We start from the raw sequence: 23,834 nt of genomic DNA, 5'->3' as shown, positions 1-23,834 counted from the left end.
ATGAAGATTCCCACGAGGACCCAGGGCCAGTTCTCAAAGAGCCTCCTGCTGTCAGGTAAGGAGGGGACATTCCCCAAAGACTGAGGGGAGAAGGTGGAACTTAGCCCAGGGGCTGAGGTTTCCTCTTAGAAGGAGGGAAAGCTTATCCAGGAAGATGAGGGGCAGTAGAATCACAGCCCTGTGGCTGTTTGATCTACAGAATTTTCTAGAATGTCAGGACCGTGAAGGCAGGAATTTATTTGTGTTTGATTCCCTGCTGTATCCCCAGTGCCTACAAATCTAGGGAAGTTTAGAACTATTTTATATAGTTGGTATTGTAGCTGGTATTAATATCATATATATGCCTGTAAGTATTGGTTAAATAAATGAATGAATGAATTCAGAGAGCCCAAGTGTTTGGAGGCAGGCCACATAGCATCTCAGGGTGGAAAAACCTTGGTGAGTCAATGGGATGGCCAATATGTGGCATTGTGGCTGTATTCCCACTCCTACACCCAGGGCAGACATCACTAATCAATCCCAGCACTGCTTCCAATGAACAGCACTCAGAGCCCTTGCTCCCCTATGAGGATCTCTGTCTAGGGAGCAGAATGCTATGGTCCCTGCCCAATACCCCTGATCTCAGGCCTCCCTCATAACTCCCCACAGCCTTGATCCTGGCACTCTGGATGCCCCAAGCCTCCCAGGCAGCCCTCCACATCCAGAAGATTCCAGAGCAGCCTCAAAAGAACCAGGACCTTCTCCTGTCTGTCCAGGGTGTCCCAGACACCTTCCAGGACATCAACTGGTACCTGGGGGAGGAGACCTATGGAGGCACAAGGCTATTCACCTACATACCTGAGCTACTGAGGCCCCAGAGGGACGGCAGCGCCATGAAACAGCGGGACATCGTGGGCTTCCCCAATGGTTCCATGCTGCTGCGGCGCGCCCAGCCCACGGACAGCGGCACCTACCAAGTAGCCATCACCATCAACCCTGCCTGGACCATGAAGGCCAAGACCGAGGTCCAGGTGGCCGGTGAGTGTTAGGGTCTGGGGAAGAGGTGGGGAAGTTAACAGGCCTTGAACCACTACCATGGACCAGGCCTTGTACAAACACCATGTTATTTAGTTCTCTCATTCAACACATACTGCTTGAGGCCGGGCGCGGTGGCTCACGCCTGTAATCCTAGCACTCTGGGAGGCCGAGGCAGGCAGATTGTTTGAGCTCAGGAGTTCGAGACCAGCCTGAGCAAGAGCGAGACCCTGTCTCTATTAAACATAGAAAGAAATTATATGGACAGCTAAAGATATATATAGAAAAATTACCCGGGCATGGTAGTGCACGCCTGTAGTCCCAGCTACTTGGGAGGCTGAGGCAGGAGGATCGCTGGAGCCCAGGAGTTTGAGGTTGCTGTGAGCTAGGCTGACGCCACGGCATTCACTCTAGCCCGGGCAACAGAGTGAGACTGTGTCACAAAAAAAACAAAACAAAACACATACTGCTTGAGCACCCACTATGCGCCAGGCCCTAGAGCTATCCTTTAATCCTCACGTGCATTAACTAATAAAATATCTATTATTAATAAATACCTGCCTTGTGCCAGACACTGGAGAACTCACCATCTCATTTATTCCTGAATTAATAAAATATTTATTGAGCACTTACTGTATGCCTGGTCATAAGGAATATATCACTAAATCACTCAATCTTTATGGTCATAAGGCAAATATTTATTGATGAATCCACTCTGGGAAAAGCGCTAAGGACACGGTGGTGGACAATAGCTATGGCATTGTCCAGCACTACTGACATCTTGGACTGGCCAGTTCTTTGTAGTAAAGGGCTTGTGCATTGTAGAGAGGTTTAGCAGCATCCCTGGCTTCTACTCACTAGATGCTGGTATCATCTTCCTACTTGTGACAACCAAAAGTATCTCTAGATACTGCCAAATGTCTCCCAGGGGCAAAATCACCCCTGGCTGAGAACCACCGCCCCATATTAACTCATTTTTACCTTAAAACAACTCTGTGAGGCAGGCGCCATTATTGTTTCCGTTTTACAGATGGGGACACTGCAGCACAGAGAGGTTATGACTTGCCCAGTAAAGAAAACTAACCAGGAAGATGCGCCATAAGAAGGGAGGTCACCAGGGAGGCCTCACCGAAGAGGAGACATTTGCAGAGAGACCAGAAGAAGTCTGGTCTTCTGCAGTCTGAATGGTTGTGTTCCCCAACATTGCATATGCCAAAATCTTAACCCTCCACAAGCTATTAAAATGGGGCCTCTGGAAGGTGATTAGATCATGAAGGCAGAGCACATGTGAATGGAATTAGTGCCCTTATAAAACAGGCCCAGGGGAGCTCGTTTGAACCTTCCGCCGCGTACAAACACAGCAGGAAGTCGGCAGTCTGCAGCCCAGAAGAGGGCCCTTGCCAGAACCTGACTGCGCTGGCACCTTGATCTTGGACTTCCCAGCCTCCCGAACTTCCAGAAATAAATTCTCATTGTTTACAAGGCACCCAGTTTGTGGTATTTTTTTATAGCAGTCCTAATGGACGGAGACAGGAGGAAACCATGCAGGTGCAAGGCCCTGAGGCTAGACGAGCTTGGTGTGTTCGAGGCATGGGCAAAGGACGCCACGGCCACCAGACAGTGAGCAGGAGGGTGAAGGAGGCAAGGTCTGAGAGGCACACGGGGGCCAGGCTTGTAGGTCATGGCGAGAATTTGATAAGAAGCCACTAGAGGGTTTTAAACAGGGATGTGATCTGATTCTTGGTGTAACCCCGGGGTGGGGAACCTGTGGCCTTCTAAGTCCTTAAGTGCGGCCTTTGGACTGAATCCAAATTTTACAGAACAAATGTTTTTATTTTTATTCATACATCTTTGTCTTTTATATTTTTATTTTATTTTTTAAATGAACGTATTTAAAATACCAAAGAATAAATAAGTTTCAAGGAAATAATCCTCCCAGATGGACTGGCACAAGTAGAACATTAGTAAGCCCTAAGGGCTAAATTGACGCTGCTACACTCACGATTTAGTTCTCTTTTCTTTTTTCTTTTTTTTTTAATTTTTAAAAAATTTTTCTATATATTTTTAGTTGTCCAGATAATTTCTTTCTATTTTCTTGGTAGAGATAGGGTCTTGCTCTTGCTCAGGCTGGTCTCGAACTCCTGAGCTCAAAGGATCCACCCGCCTTGGCCTCCCAGAGTGCTAGGATTACAGGCGTGAGCCACCGCGCCCGGCCTATGATTTAGTTCTAACTTCCCCCACCTGACTGGCGCCACTACTGCACGAGGCTGGTTGGCGAGGGTTTATGGGGTCGAGTATGTCAGTCTGTTATCAGCTTTTGACAACAGTGCACTGTGTTTCTGTTTGAAGTGGAATTTGTGAAGAGTTGCACAGTTCGACAGTATTTTTTTTTAATTCTGTCTGCTTAACAGCCCATCATGTCAAAGAAGACCAAAGGATAGCTGAAGGAAGAAAACATTTTTTTAAATGAGGTTGGCAATTGCAATATTATCTTGTTTCTGCTAACAATAAGATGATTTGCTTGCTTTGTGATACTGTAATATCAACATTAAAGAAATTCAATGCTCATCAGCATGACAACACTCATAAGGACCACAAATATTTTAAATTAGAGGGAGAGGCATGAACGTTTGTATTGCAGAAATTAGAAGACAAAAAGCAAAAGCAAAGACAATTCTTTCAAGCAGCAATAAGACGTGGTAATAATGCCACTGAAGCGACTTGTAAAATAGCTTATATACTCGGGGAAAAGGGAAGCCATTCAGTGGTGTAGAGGTTGTGAAAGGGTGCATTGTTGAAGTTTTAGGATGCTTAGACCCCAATAACGTTTCAATGTACAAGCAACTGCCTCTTTCAAGGACAACCACAACTGATGGGCAGCATGAATTAGCCTTCAACTTAACAGAACAAGTTCAAGCAACACTTCAAAAGGAAAACAAATATTCAATTGCTTTGGATGAATCAACTGATACTACTGACTCAGTGCAGGTTTTATACTTCATTTAGGTCATAACAGAAGATTTTCTTTGCTGCAAAGAGTTACTCCCTTTGGGTACTCCAGCAAACGGAACAAGAGAAATAGATATCTTCAACAACTTTCAAGATAAATGTCATGAAGTTGGACTGAATTTAGTAAATTTAGTGAGTGTATGTACAGATGGTGCCCCTTCCACGACAGGAAAACATGAAGGGTTTATTGCACAGATTTTTAAAAAGTACTAACAGATCCAGATGCTCTCATTTCTTTTCATTGTACCTTGCATCAGCAAAATTTCTGTGCTAAAGATACCTTTTTTTTTTTTTTTTTTGAGACAGAGTCTCACTGTGTTGCTTGGGCTAGAGTGAGTGCTGTGGCGTCAGCCTAGCTCACAGCAACCTCAGACTCCTCGGCTTAAGCAATCCTACTGCCTCAGCCTCCTGAGTAGCTGGGACTACAGGCATGCGCCACCACGCCCCGCTGATTTTTTCTATATATATTTTTAGTTAGCCAGATAATTTCTTTCTATTTTTAGTAGAGACGGGTTTCACTCTTGCTCAGGCTGGTCTCGAACTCCTGAGCTCAAGTGATCCGCCCACCTCAGCCTCCCAGAGTGCTAGGATTACAGGCGTGAGCCACCGCGCTGGGCCTAAAGCTACTATTTTAAGTGACTCTTTGCAACAAGTTGTAAGTATTGTTAACTATATTACTGCAAATGCAACACCACATGGTCAGTTTCCTAACAAGCTACAGTTGAACAGATGATGTATTCAGTGTGGATTTGCTGTATCATTCTAAAGTACGTTTGCTATTGCAAGGATAAGTGTTAGCCAAAATTTTATTTCTGAAAGAACAGATAGTTAAATTTTATGAAGAACAGTCATCAATGTGAATTATTAAAAGAAGATTTCTATAGGAATGCAGCATTTCTGTGTGATATCATGTCAAATCAAAAGAACTTGAATATTTCTTTGCAAGGTAAAACTAAATCTATATATGATACGTGGCAAAAAAATTCAAGCATTTCGAAAAAAGCTATCTTTTTTCAAAACACTTCTTCAAAAGGAGATTTCGGATGAACATTTTCCACAGTTAGCAAAGGTCGCTGATGATCAGGATGATATATGTGAGAAACATTTGAAGAATATGCAGCTGTTATAGACCTATTGATTGGAGAATACAATAAAAGTTTCACTTACTTTGAGGATCATGACATCACATTCAAATTAGCATTCCAGCCTCACCTAGTTGATATCACCAAAGCACCTAAAGAACTACAAATGGAATTGATTGAACTCTCAGTAGATGACAATTTAAAGTCATTGTTTGATGCTAAGAAAGATTCAATTGAAATATGGAAAAATGCAGTAGAATACCCCCACCTTCGGCAACATGCCCGAAAAATGTTTTCTTGTTTTTCAACCATTTATGGCTGTGAATCTACATTCTCCTACCTAACCCCAGTCAAGACATCCTTAAGGTCACAAATGACTGATCCCCATCTAGAGAATCAACTGAAACTGTGGACCTCCGTGCTGCAACCGAATATTCAAATGCTTTCCAACAAAAAGCAGACCCAACAAAGTCATTAAAAGGTTAGTTAACTTTAAAATCAACAAATAGTTTTCATTTTTTGAAATTATTAAGTACATAGTGTTAATAGTTAGATTTTCACAAAATAATGTTCTTTTTTTAAGTATATCTGATTGATGTTTTTTGAAGGCGGCCTTATTTGATTACAGCTAAATTAATGCAGCCTTCCAACGTGAAAAGGGTCCCCACCACTGGTGTAACTCCTCCGTGTGGTGCAGTGCAGGTTGAATCTCTGTTTTATCCAGGAGGGAACTGGGACTCGGGTGGTTTAAGACACTTCTAGAATATGAGACAACTAATCAGAAAATCAGTGGCAGAGTCGGGATTCAAAGGTGGGGCCACCTGAGCCAAAGGTATGTAGCTGCCTCCCACAGATGCTACGTTTCGGGAGCCACTCCCCCAAGTGTCTCCTCTGTGTCTGGCCTGTACCGGGCAGTGCTGGGGACACAGTGGTGACTGAGACAGCTCTGGGCCTGCTCTCCTGGGGCTCACAGACCAATAGGGAAGGCAGATATTCACTAAATAATCACACACACACACACAAAATACATCACTCAGCTCCATACATGATGCCAAAAAATAAAAATAAATTTTAAAAGATGCATCCTTATGAACTGTGGCAGTTACTGTGAAGGAAAGTGCAGGGATTACGACATTGTAAGTGGAAGATCCATTCTGGGCATTGGGAGGTTGCCCTGGGAAAGCCATCCTTCAACGAGGCTTGAATGACCACTGGAAGTTCTCAGCAGAGGGGAAAGACCTGGGGAGTTGTCTGGACACTGGGCTCAGCCTGTGCAAAGGGCCTGTGGCAGGAGGCCAGTGTGGCTGAGGCAGGAGAGTGAGGGGGGCATCCTCGGTGACAAGCGCGGCAGGATGTGTCCAACCCAAGGCTCAGGCTGTAAGGACAGAAGCTCCCTCCAACTCAACCCCACTTGAAGTGGGCGGTGCCTTGTGGAGCCCCAGGGGTAACTGCCAGCATGTCAGCTCCACAAGGCCAGGGTTTCTCTTTGGTTCACAGCTACCTCCTTGGAGCCCGGAGCAGGGCTGGTCACGCTGTGGAACAAGCAGATGGCTGGGGAGCCAGCAGGGCCTGGTGGGCAGTGGGCTTGTGAGGAAGGCAAGGTGCAAAGTGATAGTCCCTACAGGGAGTGAATTTAAAAAACATAAATAAATAAAATATTTTTAATAATTTTTTGCATGGGCCGGGTGCGGTGGCTCACACCCGTAATCCTAGCACTCTGGGAGGCCGAGGCGGGTGGATTCTTTGAGCTCAGGAGTTCGAGACCAGCCTGAGCAAGAGCGAGACCCCCGTCTCTACCAAAAAAATAGAAAGAAATTATCTGGACAACTAAAAATATATATAGAAAAAATTAGCCGGGCATGGTGGCACATGCCTGTAGTCCCAGCTACTCGGGAGGCTGAGGCAGGAGGATCGCTTGAGCCCAGGAGTTTGAGGTTGCTGTGAGCTAGGCTGACGCCACGGCACTCACTCTAGCCCGGGCAACAGAATGAGACTCTGTCTCAAAAAAAAAAAAAAAAAAAATTTTGTGCATGAAACAGTTTGTGTTAACTACTTACATGTGGAATTTTCCACTTGTGGTGTCATGTCAATGCCCGGAAACTTTCAGACATTTTCGGATTAGGAACGCTCAGCCCATACTAGAGCAGCCCCAGCTTACGGATGGGGAAACTGAGGCTCAGAGAAGGGAGGTCAGTTGCTCGAGATCCCACAGCCAGGAGGCAGCAAAAACTGGACTCAAAAGCACAGAGGGGGGATCATGGTCATTTACAGCTTGTGTCTGTTGTCCCGTGAATCTAGCCAGGGGGACTTGGGCTTCTCACCTCATCCTGCACAGACTCCTCAAAGCCCTCTGGGCCTCTGACACCCAACGCAGTTAATTACAAAGCCCAGCTGCCCTGACTGACCACATGCAGAGCACGTCACACGCATTTATGCTCTGCGTCCTCCCCCCATTTTACAGATGGGGAAACTGAGGCATGGGGAGTTTAAGTAACTTGCCCCGGTCACCCAGCTAGAGAACAGCAGATGCAGGACTTAAACCCAGGCTGGCTGGCTCCAGAGCCCGTGGCCTTAGCCATGACTTTCTTCTGCCTCACCGAGGACTGAGTAGATGATCTTATGGGTTTAATACTTACTAGCAAAATGACCTTTAGTCAAATGACCAAACCCCTCAAACCCTCCGCTTCCACGTCTATAAAATGGGGGTGGCAATGACACCTCTACCACTGGCCGTTAGAAGCACTAGCTCAGCAAATCTATGTGAAGCTTTTTAAGCTGTGAAAATAAACACAGAAGAGCGACCCAACAGGAAAAGCAAAGGCTACTTATTCAGCTCCTGCTGTAGCAGGGGAGTCAGCCAGAGTCACTTGCATTCAGGAGAGACTCGAAGACAGGCCGGGGGGTGGGAGAGTGTCACAGTGGGAAAGAGGATGGCTTCAGCTGTGCCCTGATTGGAGGCTGTTGGCCCCCGGGAAGCTTCAGGTGACTCACTGGACGCAGGACATCCTAGGGGATTGGTTAGGTGCATATTTGGCTTTCTTTGGTTGATCCTAAGCTGGAAGAGGGGACAAAAATTAGGGCAGCTGTTCAGTTATTAATCAAGTCCTGGCCATTTGAAGCCAATTGTTACAGAAGTTACTGCTTAGCTTCCTGGATTGTCACTAGCGACAGCAATCTGGCTTCCTGGGCTATTTATTATAAAGGGGTTGGTGTCCTGGGCACGTTGCTACAAGCTGTGGCTAAGAGTTCTGTTTTTATAAATGGTCTGGGCATTGTCTGTTCAAATATTAAGTGTGTCAAAGCACTTTTTAGATGTGACTGTACGTAAAGATTGGCATGGAGAGATCTGGTCCAGGGGAGAAGACCCAGAAGGTTCTTTGCTAGCAGAGTTGAGTGTGGATGGTCCCAGAGATCAGAGAAGAGAAAATCCAAAAGGAAAGATTTCAGTCCTGGGAGAAGAATGGAATGTGGGGCTCTGTTCCACTTGTTGCTGCAGAACAAACTCGGTGGTGTAAAACCACCACCATTTTATTATCCTCACAATTGCTGTGACCAGGAATTCAGAGAGGACACAGCAGAGATGGCTTGTTTGCTGCGTGATGTCTGGGGCCTCAGATGAAAAGACTCAAGAGGCTGAGGTTGGCTTGAAGGCTAGAGGCTGGAATGACCCAGAAGTGTCTTCGCTCATGTGTCTGGTGGATCAGATCATGCTGATTGTCATTGTCAGCTGAGACTTCAGCGGGGGCTGTTGGCCAGGTAACCTGCATGGGGCCTCTCCATGTGACTACTTGGGCTTCCTCACAACATGGCAGCTGGGTTCCGAAGGGCATATCTGGAGAGCGAGTGTTCTAACATACCAAGGCAGAGACTGTACTGCTTCTTTGGACCTAGCCTTGGAAGTCACACAGTGTCACTTATAGGGCATTCTTTTGGTTACAAGTGAGTCGCTAAGGTTAGCCCAGATTCAAAGGAGGGAGATTAGACCCCTCCGGTTGGCCAGAGAACAGCAAGGCCATATCACAGGACAGCATGTGGGAATGGGAGCTACTGTTGCCGTCAACTTTGAAAAATACAATGTGTCACAAGCTGTCTCTTTATAACCTCACTCTTTATAATAATCAGGAAAAAATATAACAAGTTATAAAAAGAGGACACTTAATATGAGAACCAGGCAGTGGTTTTTGTTTTGTTTCTTGAGACAGAGTCTTGCTCTGTCATCCCACGTAGAGTACAGTGGCATCATCATAGCTCACTGCAGCCTCAAACTCCTGGGCTCAAGCGATCCTCCTGCCTCAGCCTCCTGAGTAGCTGGGACTACAGGCGCACCCTACCATGTCCAGCTAAGTTTTCTATTTTTTTAGTAGAGACGGTGTCTCACTTTTGCTAAGGCTGGTCTGGAACTCCTGAGCTCAAACGATCCCCCCCAACCCTGCCACCTTGCCCTCCCAGAGTGCTAGGATGACAGGCATGAGCCCCCGTGCCCGGCCAAGGGAGTGTTCTTGATGCAGCAGCAGAAGCTGCTCCTGGCCGATTTGAGCAGAGAAGGAACAGATGAAAGGATCCAGAACAGCTCAAAGACGCTCCAGGATGGCCAGGAACCTGGCTTCAGAGGAGTTATGGGCTGAATTATGTCCCTTCTAAAAACTTACATGTTGAAGTCCTAACCCCCAGCATCTCAGAATGTGACCTTATTTAGAAATGGGGTCTTTACCGACATAACCAAATTAAAGTGAGGTTATTAGTGTGAGCCCTAATCAAATATGACTGGTGTCCTTAATACGGGGAAATTTGGACGCAGACAGACACAGGGAGAGCACCATGTGAAGATGCAGGCAGAGAAGGGATAATGTGTCTACAAGCCACAGAACACCAAAGATCACCAACAAACCCTGGAAGCCAGGTGAGAGACTAGTACGACATCCTCCCTCGGAGCCTCAGAAGGAACCAGTCCTGCCTTGGCCTTGGACTTTGAGCCTCCAGAACCGTGAAACAATTAATTTCCCTTGTTGAAGCCACCCAGTTTGTGCTACTTTGTTGCAACAGCCCCAGCAAATTAGTACAGGAAAGACAGCATCAAAGTGAGGCCCTTCCCAGGAAGCCATCTGCGGCACAGAGCACAGCTGTGGCTCCGGGTGGGGTCGCCTCCCTTGTTCCTGCATCGGAGTCCAGCCAAGTGGGGCTGGTGCCCGGACACGCCTGTGCTGAGGCTGCCAGAGGGCCAGCAGGGCGGGGGCACACCTTTATTCATGCCCCGCCCTCCTCGGAAAGAGCACCCTGAGTTTTAACTGAGCAGGGACTGCCCGAAATAAAGACGCTTTTCAGGCTCCTTTGCAGCCCATTCGTGGACGGCTCATTCTAACGTGCTGTAACCACATTGTTTTGGCTAAACAAAGCATTCACCTTGCTGGCGACACTGAGACCCTGGGAAATCTCACATACACATTCTCTTATGAAATGGAAGGTCTGGGGGCACCAGGGTGGGGTTCTCATGCGGCAGCTGTGGGCTGGGGCCAAGGAGCAGCGCCCCCTTCTCAGGGGACCTCTGTCCCCGCCAGGCTACCTGCCTTAGTTAGATCACCCCACTTCCTTATCACAGCAGCCCCGTAAGGAGGTCCTGTTCTCTTTTGTCTTACAGAGGAGGAAACTGAGGTTCAGAGAATCCCCCAGCTGACTAGTGGCAGAGTCAGGATTCAAACACAACTCTTCCAGACGCCCTCGCCTACGGGCTGGCGAGTCATTCAATGACTTAGTCATTGTTGGGGAAAATATAAGCAAAACAAAATAATGATAGCAATAATAGTAACATAATAGTTAGACTAATGTTACAGACACTTGTTAAGGACTTTATATTGTCCAGTGAGGTAGGAGTTTTCATTAGCCCCGTTTTATGGGGGCTCCTGGGGGACTAACAGGGAGGGGAGCTCTGGATGTTGTAAGGAGACTGTGCAAGGAGGTGGGGTGTGGGGACCGGGAGTCTCCCTGAGTCAACCGACACAGCCTTGGCCACCTCCTGAGTCACTCACAGAAGCTACTGAGTTTTCACTCGCTGTTCTGGGGATCCAATAAGGTAGAAGGTGCAAACGTTGCAAGCACAGCGTCGGGAAGAGGAACAGCCTGCAACCCTCTGGACCTTGATTTCCTCATCTGCAAAATGGGCCTAATTAGCTACCTTCCTGGGCTCTGGGGACAAATACCGAATATGCCCAAAGACCAGGCTAGCCTGGGTGTGGGTGATCCCCTCCCACCCAGTTAAATTTTCAAATGGGTTTTGGATACTTTGAACATGAAAACTTTTAGGGAAATGGATTAAACAAAGGTTGACTCAAAATATTTGTTAATTTGATTGCACAAATACATATAAAATGACACTCTAGTCCATTTGGAAACAACAGTCCTTACCCCACCCATACAGAGCCTGAAATAGCTTATTCCCACCCTTCAAGGGCTCCCAGGACACAGGTGCCTCTTTTGGAAGACACACAGAGGGGTCATTAGGAGTTCAGGTGTCTGAATGTGATCCCAGCACTGCTCTTATCATGAGCCCTTAGGCAAGTCGATTTAAGTGTCTGTGCCTCGGTTTCCTCATCTGTAAAATGGCACAGAACCTACTGCTTTGTTGACTAATTGAGAACATTGTGTGTGTGTGTGTGTGTGTGTGTGTGTGTGTGTGTGTAGATATTCATTCAATCTTCCTAACCCTAAGAGTTAGGTATTCTTAGTATCCTCATTTCAAAGACGAGCCAGCTCTCAGAGAGGTTGAGTAATTTGCCCAAGGTCACACAGCCAGTAGGCAGCAGAGACTTGAACCCCAGTATTACGGCCTCACAGGCTTTGAACACAGCTGCCAAGAAGGGCTGGGATATAACTGGCGTCCAGCTTGAGATGACAGCTGGGAGGTCCTCGTGCTGGGGTCAGAAGAGCAGGAGCCAGGCTGGCGTGGTCCCAACCCTGGCAAGTCCAGTTTAAGAATCCTGCAAGTCCCTTCTGTCTCCTATAAAACACAGCCCAGAACCTCATCCTTTTGCTGGAAGGAAGGACGTGTCATCTACTGGGGGGAGAAAAAGCAGGTTGGCGGGTGGGGGGGGGAGGTACATCAGGAGGTAGGTTTGGGATGTGCTCAGGGTAGCGGGAAATCCTAGGGAAGCAGAGATTTTGAGGTGGGGGCGCTGAGGAGTTCCACGTGGGGCAGGTGTTCTATGTGCCTTCCAGATGGTTGGCAGCGGGGCGGGAGCCCTCCTGCGACATCACACAGTGTCTCTTTCTCTCTCTCCTCAGAAAAGCATAAGGACCTGCCCGGTGCACACCTGCCCATGAATGCGGGGATCGTGGCTGCCATCATCATCGGATCTCTTGCTGCCGGGGCCCTCCTCATCGGCAGCATTGCCTGTCTCCTGGTGACAAGGGGCTGGAGGGGCCAGAGCCACAGGTATAGGGCCCCAGGCCTCTCCTCCTCTGTCTCCTCCTCCTCCCCTCTCAGGTCCCATTGATTCTTCCACAAATTACATCATCCAACTCATACACCATCTCATCAAATCTTGGAACCCCTGAGGTGACAAGGATCTTTTTATCCTGTATTACACAGAATTCTGCATTTCAAGAGACAGGAAACCTACTCTTAAACTGGCTTACCAAAAATAAGAAATTTTGTATACTCCATAACTCATTGGCTTCAGGTATGGCTGGATCCAGGGGCTCAATTTTGTCAAGACACTCCTCCATGTACTCCTCAACTCTGTTTTTTCCTATGATGGTGTCATTCTCAGGCAGGCTGTCCCCTGGTGTGACAAGATGGCTCCCAGTGGCTCCAGGCTTATATACCACCAGCTCAGTCACCCCGGAGGAAGGAAAGTACTTTGTTCCCGCTAGTTCCAGCAAAAGCCCCAAGCCTGCCTCTCATTGGTTTAACTTAGACCACCTGTCCTGACTGGAACCAATCACTGTGGCCAGCTGTTGGAATGCTCTGATTGGCCAAACTTGGGCTAGTTGAGCAGCCCTAGAGCCAGGGGTAGATCAAGCTCCCCATGATCACATTGGACTGAGAGCAAGGAGGGGCTCCCCAAAGGAAAACTGGATGCTATTGTCAAAGAAGGGGAGTGGATGGTGGGCAGGCAAAGCCACCAGATGGTAGAGACAGGAGCCACCAGGCCCGGCCTCAAGTGTACTTTTTAAATAAACATATTCAAATCAGTCGATTTAAAGAGACATGTTAAGGAAATCATCAGACAAGCGGATACAGCAACATCGTTAGATGGTCTCTGTAAATGGTGATGTCTGGGGACATTGCTTGTTGGCCTAAGGTGGCAGCTGGGGAGACAGGGATTGTGGCTGGGGGTTATGGAGGAAGAAGCTGGCAGGGGACAGTGTAACCATCTCACCCTCTGGGGCCTGGTGGGCTTTCCGGCCTCTCTGGGTCCCTCTCCACCCACCTGAGCATCTCACTCTCCTAATGTCCGTCCCCTCCATACACCCACAGGATGACGACCACAGAGAACTCTGAACGGGGCCCCAGTCACAACACTGGTAAGTGGGGAGCCCCAGGCCTCACTACCCGGCCCTCTCCCAGCTCCCACCTCTTCTCCCCACGGGGTCTCCCAATGCTCTTGCCCCCCAGACTTCTCTGCCGCACCCCAGACTCAGCCCACAGAACCTGAGCACACCAGCAGCCATCCCAAGCCTGCTTTTCCTCCTCTTGTCCACGCCGGCACCCCATCTCATCGCGCAGGGGATCCTGTCCGCCCCCATCTCCTGCATCCCTCCGCCCAGCTCCCCACCGCTCTCCCAGCCCGTCCCCGTCCCCGGGCAGGGTCCTTCTGAACTGCTGATCCTGTCACTCTCTGCTCAAAGGCCCTCCAGGGCTCCCCAGTGCCCTTGGGACAAAGTGCAGGCTCCTTAACATGGCCTTCCAGGCCTTGTGCAAACTCCTCCCCACTGTCTGTCCTGGCTCCATCTCTCACACATAACATTCCCCTCCTCAAAAAAAAAAGAAAAAAATATTGTGTGTGTGTGTGCGCACACATGTACGTGCATGTGTGTGATCCAGACAGAACAAACACGGTTCCTCAAACGTGGCTGGCTCTCACCACCAGGCCTCTGCACACATCTGCTCCTGCCTTCGCATAGCTCTCACTTCTCTTTACTGTCTCAGATGTCTCCTCCTCCAGGAAGCCCTCCCTGACCACCAGGCTGATTAGGCACCCATCTGGGCTCCCACAGCCCCCCAGCCCCCCAACTCCAGCCCTAAACAGCCTGTGTTGTCACCCTGGGGATGGGTCAGTCTCCCCAACTGGACTATGAGCCCCTGGGGGTGGGCGGGGCGTTGCTGACCAGGACAGTCTTGATCACCACTATGTCCCCAGCAATGGGTTTGGCAAGAAGAAGTGTTTGCACAAATGTTAGTTGAACGAATGCACAAATGAGCGTGGGCAGGCAGCCAGAGCCGGCCTGTGGGTCACATTGGTCAACTGGTACCCCCCCCTTGTCCTGTGTTTCAGGTAACAACAATGCCTATGAACTAATGTCATCTCCGGTCTTCCTAGTGTCTCCCCTCAGTGACAAGGGGTCGACGAACTCAGCCCTGGTGAGCTCATCCTCACCCTCTCCCCTCAGGCCAACTTCTCGAAGGTGCCCCAGGGAACCTTGACACAGAGTTTGGGAACCTCATTTCTCCCTCTCTCTCTCTCTCTTTCTCTCTCTCTCTCTCTCTCTCTCTCTCTCTCTGTTTTAAAAATCATAAAGAAAAGAGACTGGGCCGGGCGCGGTGGCTCACGCCTGTAATCCTAGCACTCTGGGAGGCTGAGGTGGGAGGATCGCTCGAAGTCAGGAGTTCGAGACCAGCCTGAGCAAGAGCAAGACCCCGTCTCTACTAAAAATAGAAAGAAATGATCTGAACAGCTAAAAATATATATAGAGAAAAAAATTAGCCGGGCATGGTGGCGCATGCCTGTAGTCCCAGCTACTCGGGAGGCTGAGGCAGGAGGATCGCTTGAGCCCAGGAGTTTGAGGCTGCTGTGAGCTAGGCTGACACCACGGCACTCACTCTAGCCCGGACGACAGAGCGAGACTCTGTCTCAAAAAAAAAAAAAAAAAAGAAAGAAAGAAAAAAGAAAAGAGACTGGAAGGAAATGGCACAACAGAAACAGCATTTGTCTCTGGGGTGTGGAGGCCAATGGGTGGGTTTTTTCTCTTTTCTACGTATCTGTATTTTCTACACTGAGCAGATATTCTCCTTGTAGTGGGACGGGGTGGGAGGGAGGAGGGACTGATAAAAATAAGTTATTTGAATTAAATAAAAAGAGAAACTTAAAATGCTCAGGCTAAGAGCTTAGAACCAGAGGTGTGGACGGGGAAGGCTGAGCGTTAATGGGGTGACTGATGGGCCACGTGCCCCCGGCCCACCTATGGGGGACGCTGAGGTGCAGGGAAGTGGATTCCCTCTGCCCAGAGCCCCATAGCACCAAAGGTCAAAGGTTGGAGGGGGGATGCGGGAGGGAGCCAAGGGCCTGGCTCACCTGTGTTCTTCCCTCGTAGACCCTGCACGTGCCTGTACCCCTGCAGCCGGGGCCGGAGAACCACCAGTACCAGGTGTGGAGGTGGCAGGGGGGAGGGGTGTCAGGGGCCCCATGGAGCCAGGAGGACCACAGCCTGGACGGGGACGGGTCAAGACAGGTGGGGGGGGCAGGGGGAGCGGGGCACGGGGTTCTCCTCACTTCTCACCCCGAAGTCTCAAAGTCTCAGCTCCCAGGGGAAGCCCATTACAGCCTTGCCGAGAGACCCTGGGCAAGTCCCTTTCCCTCCTGGGGCTGCAATTTCCTTCTTTGTAAAAGGGATCCAAGGCCTTGAATTTGCACAAGAGGAACAATGCCCAGAGAGGGACAGGGGATTGCCCAGGGTCACACAGCCAGTCAGGGCCCAGTCGAACCCCATCGCAGGGGCCCATTCCTGGGTCTGGGCCTCAGTTCCCCTCCGTCCCCTCCTGTCTGCCCCTGTACCCCTGTTCCTTCCCAATGTCTCTGTCTATACATCTCTGTTTGTATCTCTGCCCCATCTTGTAGTCTCTCTCTCTGTCTGAGTCTCTCTCCCTGTCCATGTCTCTGTCTCTCCTGCCTCTTTGTCACTCTGTGTCCACCTTATTCTCTGGCTCTTCCAGGACCTCCTGTCTCTGCGTCTCACTCCCTGTCCATGCCGGACTTCCATCCTCTCTCTGCGGGTTTCTCTCTGTGTCTCTGTGTCTCTCACCCTCTGTCCCTCTCTGTCTCCCCCCAAGCTCTCACCCCCGTCCAGTCATAATCGCTCTCTCTCTTTCCCTCCCCCCTCCCAGGACCTGCTAAACCCAGACCCTGCCCCCTACTGCCAGCTGGTGCCAAGCCCTGAAGGAGCCCGGCCAGGCCAGCCGGAGACAAGGCCTCTGCCCGCCCCTGGGGACCTCGCACCGATGACAGAAAAGAGACATCCGAGACCAGCAGGACAAGGCCATCAGGGGCTGTGGGGCTGATGAGGTGGACTTGGCCAAAGACTCAGCATCGCATGGGGCAGGTGTCCCGGGAGGGGGACAGGCGATGACAACGGGCCCATCTCCTGCTCAGGGCTCAGGCCTGAGTGCACAGCTGCCTGCGGTCTGTTCCCTCAGCAACCCAGCCTGGCCACGCGTCTGGGAAAGGCAGGCTCCTGCCTCCTGCCGTGCCAGAGTCCCCGGCATCTGGATATTTGGGGGTGAGGAGGGTGGTCTCAGGTCTGCCTCACAGGCACCTGCCTGGCTGGGCTCCCAACCGTCCTCAACGCCCCACCCACCCCACTCCACAATCACCCTCAGAGTCCCTTCCCCTGGGGACAAGGCAGCCCCCCACCACCAGGCTCTGAGGCCCAGAGCAGGGAGGCCTGGCTTCATAGGCCCAGGGCCCTGGGTGACAGTCCTGGCGAGTCAGCACAGCTGCTGGACCCCTTCCCCACTCAGGCAGCTCCAGCCCCTCTCAAAACCCAGTCTCTCGGAACCTGCTGCCAACTTCCGGCCTTGGCCCCCACCCGGAATCGCACTGAGTCCCTCAGGGCAGTGGCTCCCTTCTCCACCACCGCCCCAGCCCCTGCTCCCGAATGTGGGCTCAGCCTGTCACCCCTTAATCTATTCGTTCATTTAGCAATAAATGAGCCCTTGCTGTATGCCAGGCCCAGTTCTAGACTCTTGCAGCTTTGGCAGGGAACAAAACAGACACAAACTCCTGCTCTCCTCGAGGGTCACTATGGCAGGGGACAGAATCAGGAAACAAAATAAATCACTAACACACACGGCGATGAGTGCACCAGGGAAACAGAGAGGGGAGGGGGGTGGGAGGTACTGGAGATTGAGATTTTAAATGGGGAGGCAGAGAAGGTCTCACTGAGAAGGTGACAGATGAGCAAAGACCTGAAGGAGAGGAGGGAGTGAGCCATGTGGGGCTCTAGTGGGAGAGCATTCTAGGCAGAGGGAACAGCAAGTGCAAAGGCCCTGAGGTAGGAGAGTGCCTGGCATGTTCAGGAGTAGCAAGGAGGCCAGTGTAGTGGAGGCAGAGGGGGCAAGGGGGAAAAGGTGGGAGGTGAGGGCAGGAGATGGAGGGAGGGGCAGATGGTGCAGGGCCATTGAGGCATTGCCAAGACTGGCTTTTGCAGGGCCAGTGGGGAGGGCTGTAGTGGGCTGAATAATGGCCCTCCCAAAGATGTCTGTATCCAAATCCCCTATGAAGATGACCTTATGTGGCAAAAGACCTCAGGCGTGATTAAGCTCAGGGTCCTGAGATGGGGAAGTTGTCCTGGATTACCCTACCCGTAACCACAGGGATCCTTCCAAGAAGGACACAGGAAGCGTGAGTCAGAGGGGCGTTGAGGCTGGAGTGATGGGCTCTGAAGGTGGGGAGGGCCAAAGCCCAGGCAGCACCTCAGAGCCAGAGTGATTCAACGTGGGAAAGATCCATCGGAGAGATGAAAGGGGTCATGAGCCAAGAGATGTAAGAAGCTTCTAGAAACTGGAAAAGGCAAGAAAACAGATTCTCCCCTAGAACCTGCAGAAAACAACACAGCCCTGCTGAAACCTTAGTTTTAGCCCAGAGAGACCCATTTTGGACTCCTGACCTCCAAAACTGTGAGATAAATTTGTATTGTTTGAAGCAACGAAGTTTGTGGCGATTTGTTACCACGGCAATAGGAAACTAATACAGAGGATGAGGAAGGATTCGCAGAAGGAGAAGTTGCATCTCGTGCTGACTCAGTATGCAAATACTCCCTGGAAGGGACTTCTCCATCCCCAGAGCCCTGCAGACCCCCAAGACTGGGTCTTTGACCTCCTTCTTGCTAACATGGTCACCCAGGTGGCCAGGGCTCAGGGCCAGGGGTGGGGGGGCTCTGTTCATCCTGACCCCAGACAAGGGGAACTCACGTGCCTCCCTTCTTCTCCTCTATGCCAGCAACTGCTTGTCAAGCCCGAATATCCATTCTCGCCTTTTCCTTAGTAATAGGGTTTTTCCCCATGCATATGGCTGCCAGGTGTAAAAACTACATTTCCCAGGTTCCCTTGCAGCTCAGGTGTGGCCATGTGACTAATTGCAGGCCAATGGGGTGTGCGCAGAAGTGGTATAAGCAATTCACAGGTCATGCCCTTAAAGGGATCCCTCCTCTCCTCCGTTCACCCTTCCCTTGGGCTGGAGAAAAGACGTGATGGTGGGAACCACCCCGGGTCAGGTGAAGGAGGGCAGTGCCCTGAGGGAGAGCAGAGCCGAGTTAGAGAGACCTGGGCCGGTCCATGCTGTGGACGGAGCCACCGTGCCAGGTTAGGTAGTTACCTAAGAGAGAAAGACTCCTCTCTTGCTTAAGCTACTGTTATTTGGAGATTCCGTTACACCAAGCTCCTTCTAAATCCTAATTAATACAACCCCACCTCCAAGAGGGCAATATTTTCAGGAGTAAGATCTCTGACCCTGACTGCATTCCTTCCCACTCACTTGGTACCGGCTCCATTATGGACTGAATTGTGTCCCCTGAAATCCGTATGTTGTATCCTAATCCCGAAGATGATCGTATTTGGACGTTGGCCTTAAAAAAGATAATTAAGATTAAATGGGGTCCTAAGGGTGGGCCCTAATTCAATAGGACTTGTGTCCTTAAAGAAGAGGAAGAGACACCAAGGATGCACGCCCGCAGGGAAAAGGCCATGTGTGGACCCAATGAGGGGGTGGCCACATGCAAGCCCAGAAGACAGGCCCCAGGAGAAACCAAACCTGCTGGCACTTGATCTCAGACTTCCAGCCTCCAAAACTGTGAAAAAATTAATTTCTCTTGCTTAAGCCACCCAGGCTGTGGTATTTTGATTTGGCAGCCTGTCTTAGACCATTTTCCGCTGCAATAACAGAAGAGCCTGGCGCCGACATCTGGCAAGGGCCTGCCTGCTGCTTCACCCCATGGCGGGAGGCACAGCGGCAAGAGAGGACGAGAGTGAGAGAGCAGAGAGGGCCAAACTCAGTGTTATAGCAAAGCCACTCTCTTAATAATGACAGTAATCCATTCATGGGGGCAGACGATTGAGTTTCCAACACATGAACACATTCGAACCGTAGCACAGCCTAGCAGATGAATACAGGCCACTTCCACTATAGCCCTAGGAAATGCTAGATCAAAGGTATCTTCTTCCTTCGCCACTATACAACCAGATTTAAATTGAATAATAACAACAATAGTGCCAGTGAATAGAGTCTGGACTTTTAGATGTCTGAACTTCTCTAATTTTTAGAATAGCCTTGGGAGGCTGGGTCTATTATATTCCCACTTTATAGATGGAGAAACTGAGGCTCAGAGAGACAAAGTGACTGTCCCAAGGTCACACACTGCGTATAAGGAAAGGCCAGTGCTGTGGTCAGATGAGCTCGGTTATGCTGCAGTAACAAGCAAATTCGCAATCCCCGTGGCCTAAAACATGAAAGATTTATTTCTTGCTCATGCTACATGTTCATCTCAGGTAGGCAGGTGTGACAAGGGTCAGGAAAATTGTTTCATGAGTCCAAGGAACTAGGCCGACAGAGCCAGTCACTATAGCAGCAGGGAAAGGAAGGGAACCTGGAAAATCGTGCATTGGCTTTTAAAGATTTCCACCTAGAAATGACACTTCCATTCACATTTCATTGCCCGAAACAAGTCCCCTGGCACAATCTCACATCAAGAGGGCTGGGCAGGTGTGATCCTACCTATTTCTAGGCAGGTGTGCCCAGAAGAGAAAGAACTAGAATATGCATGAACGGCCCAGTGAATACACCATCAGGGTTCAAACCAGAACCCACACTCTCAACCACAATACTTTTCTGAGAGCAACGTCCAGGCAGGACTTTCCTACTTCATCTACTCATTCACTAACTCATTCATTCATTCAGTAGACACTAGACCAGGGTGGTGGGATGGCCAGGGGAGGCAGTATAAAATATTGCCAGAGTTTGGTCCTGGTCTGGATAGAGGGGGTTAGGGAGAAGGGTGTGTCAATTCATTTGTTCCTCGCTTCAACATTTATTGAGCATCTGCTGTATACAGGACTGTTCTAGGCTCTGGGAACACAGCTGTGAACAAGACAGCCATCCCAGCTCTCAGAAAGCTGACTTCCTAGTGGGAAAGAGACCACAGACAAATGGCGTGGAACATAGTATTTGGGGTGATGACAGTCTGAAGGACGGAAGCGGGTGCTGAGGACACTGAGACACTGGAGAGGGTGAGCTCGTGGGTGGCCGGTTGTACAATGGGAGGACGGACAGGAGGGGTGTCGTTCACGCTGCAGGAGGGCCAGGTTTGCAAGAGAAGTGAAGACATACATCCACACAAAAACTGCTACATGACTGTTCACGGCAGCATTATTCACAATAGCCAAAAAGTAGCAACAATCCAAATGTCCACCAGCAGAGGAACGGATACACGAAACGTGGCGCAGTGTTATGCAGTGGAATAGCATTCAGCCATACAGAGGAACGAAGACAGACACCTGCCACACCATGGACAGACCTGGAAAACATCGTTCTAAGTGAAAGACGCCAGACACAAAAGGCCACACACTATATGAGTCCCGTCATATGAAATGTCCGGAACAGGCAAACCCAGAGAGACAGAAAGTGAATTAGTGGTTGTCGGGGGTCGGGAGGGAGAGGGAATGAAGAGGGACTGCTAATGGGTGTGAGGTTTTTCGGGGGGGTGATGACAATGTTCTCAAATTGATTGTAGTGATGATGGTTGCACAACTTTGTGAACATGCTAAACACCATTGAATTCTACACCTTCAGTAGGCGAATTGCGTGGCATGTGAATTATACCTCAATAAAACTGTTTAAAAAACGAGAGAGAGAGAGAGAGAGAGGCCAGTCCTGCATGCAGTTCAGCCTGTTGTCAGGAGGGGCAGCAGGAGACCCAGCTATCCAGCTGGGGGCGTGAGGGTGGGGACAGTGAACATGAGTGCTCCTTGCAGCACCTGACACATTGTAGCCCAGGAAATGTCATCTTTTATCACTGGGCAGCGTTTGTGCTTATCCCGTCCGTCCTTATGGCCAGACTCGCAGACGGGACAGGAGGCAGAGCTGGGCCAGCAGGGGGCAGCAGAGGACCGCACAGACTACAGACACACGCTCTGCCACCTAAGGCCGCATCCGCCCACCCCAGCCTCTGCCCCTGTCTTTACCCTTCTGGGCACCAAGAGAGTCCACCCAGCTGCCCAAGCCCAAAACATGGGTACCTCCCTCCCTCCCTCTCGCTGTGGCAGGCACCAGGGCCTGCCCCTGAGGTCTCTTGAACTTGACCTCCCCTGCCCCTGATGGGCCAGGCAGCTTCTCTCCCTCCCTGCCCCAGCCTCCTGCCTGGTCGCCTGCTCCCCTCCATCTTCCCACGACAAGGCAGCCCAAGGGATCTTTCTAAATCCCAAACTCAACCCCGCCCCTCCCTGCTCAGAACCATCCATGGCTCCCCAGCACCTGTAAAGTCCAGACTCCTCACTAAGCCTTCAACACCCTCCAAAGTCTGAGTCCTGGGGCCCTGTCAGAGTCACCACTCAGCACTATTTAACTTATTTCTGTCTTTTTTTTTTGTGTGTGTGACAGGGTCTTGCTTTGTTGTCCCTGGCTAGAGTGCAGTGTCGTCATCATAGCTCACTGCAACCTCAAACTCCTGGGCTCAAGTGATCCTCCTGCCTCAGCCTCCCAAGTAGCTGGGACTACAGGCACGTGCCACCACACCGAGCTAGTTTTTCTGTTTTTTGTAGAGGCAGGGTCTCGCTTGTGTTCAGGCTTTAACTTCTTTCTGTTTCCCGGAATGCTGTGTTCCATCTCACTTCCAGCCTTGCACGCTCTGTTCCCTCTGCCTGGAGCACACACCCAGGCACACAACTCCTCTTCCTGCCCCACCCCATTCATCCCCCAAGTCTCAGCTCATACACCCCCTCCTCCAGGAAGCCCTCCCTGACCTCAATCTGGGGTGGGTGCCCCCATGGGCTCACCCACCCCAGCCCTGCCTGGCTGGTCATCACCACCTGGGGGCGAGTCTGTCTTCCCACTGGACTGTGACCCCCGTAAGAACAGGGGTGGTCTCCATCACCGAGGGGCACCAGCACTGACCAGCACAGGGCAGGGCCTCAAGGGATGTGTGTGGATTTTCCTTATGTATATCCTTCCCTTTCTGAGCCTCTGTTCATCATCGACAAACGTTCAATGAACAGCTACTGTACACCAAGCTCTGTTACATGAACTTGACACCAAAGACATGAATACAAACCAACCAGCTGCTGCTCTCAGGGAGCTCACAGTCTAGTGTGAGAGATGACATGGAGCTCAGTGTGATAATAATCAACAGTGACAAACATGTATCGAGCACTTACTACATGCCATGCACTGCACTAAGGGCTTTACATTTATTAACTTATTTTATCCTCACAACAGTTCCGTGAAGTACCCCGATTATCCCCATTTTACAGATGAGCAAACAGGCTAAGTAAAGGCGAGGTTACACAGTGTATAAATGGACAAGCTGGGAACAGAACCAAAATCTCTCTAAGGCCCAAACTCTATCTTCTGCTCATTCCGGTCTGAAAAGAAGAAGGACCAAGATGCAATCTCATGCCCATTCAAATGCTGGGGTCTGTGGGTCCAGACTGAGGTGCCTGCCCCTACCAAAGGGCACTGCAGGGAGAGTGATGCTTATCCCAAAGGCAGTATTGCTGGTGGTGGGATTTCAGGCACTGTGTAATCGTGTGGCTCAATTAGGACAAGACCGATGTCCTCAGCTGGAACTAACAGCCCCCGGGGTGCCCAGGCTGCCTCCACCCAAGCTCTGCCCACCAGGGGACACTATTCCCCCACCGCCACCCCTTCCCTGCACACCACTAGATTCTCAGGGCTGTGGCTCCTTGTTCTACTAATGAGGAAGTGGCAGCAGGGAAGGAAGTGGGCTGGGCCACGACCAAGAGTCGTTATGATTCATGGGGAAAACCCTGCCCTCCCAATTCAACTCCTTTGTATGCAAAAAGACTTGTGCACGCTCCTAGGGTTGCAGGATCACGGGTGTAGACTGGCGAGCAGAGGTGTAGATCCCCCTCACCGGCCCTCCACCAATTCCCCCCACCCCTGTCGCAGCCCTGGACGGGCTCCTGTACCTGGCGGAGGTGTGCATGGGTTTCGCTGGAGGAGTTTTTATCTGTTGGACACGACAGAGAAAAGCGTTCCACTACTGAAGCAAAAATGTCATAATATCGAA

At 50.3% G+C, this 23,834-nt stretch overlaps 1 protein-coding gene across 1 annotated transcript; it reads left to right on the top strand.

Moving 5' to 3' along the window:
* On the top strand, positions 1 to 23,811 carry CEACAM19 (CEA cell adhesion molecule 19). Its single transcript, XM_045531853.1, has 11 exons — positions 1 to 55; positions 649 to 1,017; positions 12,381 to 12,531; positions 13,579 to 13,625; positions 14,597 to 14,682; positions 15,633 to 15,686; positions 16,423 to 16,489; positions 16,732 to 16,814; positions 16,915 to 17,194; positions 21,645 to 21,821; positions 23,714 to 23,811. The coding sequence occupies exons 1-11, from the start codon at positions 1 to 3 to the stop codon at positions 23,809 to 23,811; spliced, it is 1,467 nt and encodes a 488-aa protein (XP_045387809.1).
* The last annotated feature ends 23 nt before the right edge of the window (positions 23,812 to 23,834 follow it).

This window comes from Lemur catta, chromosome 19 (assembly GCF_020740605.2).
Source record: "Lemur catta isolate mLemCat1 chromosome 19, mLemCat1.pri, whole genome shotgun sequence".
NCBI lineage: Eukaryota > Metazoa > Chordata > Mammalia > Primates > Lemuridae > Lemur > Lemur catta.
Note: the sequence above shows the minus strand (reverse complement) of the source record. Positions and strands in the feature narration are given on the sequence as shown.

Coding starts and splice junctions, on each gene's coding strand:
- CEACAM19 (XM_045531853.1), top strand. CDS start 1: ATGAAGATTCCCACGAGGACCCAGGGCCAGTTCTCAAAGAGCCTCCTG. Junction 16,490..16,731: donor CCCTGAAGGAGCCCGGCCAG/GCCAGCCGGAGA, acceptor CTGTTCCCTCAG/CAACCCAGCCTGGCCACGCG. Junction 16,815..16,914: donor CGGCATCTGGATATTTGGGG/GTGAGGAGGGTG, acceptor AATCACCCTCAG/AGTCCCTTCCCCTGGGGACA.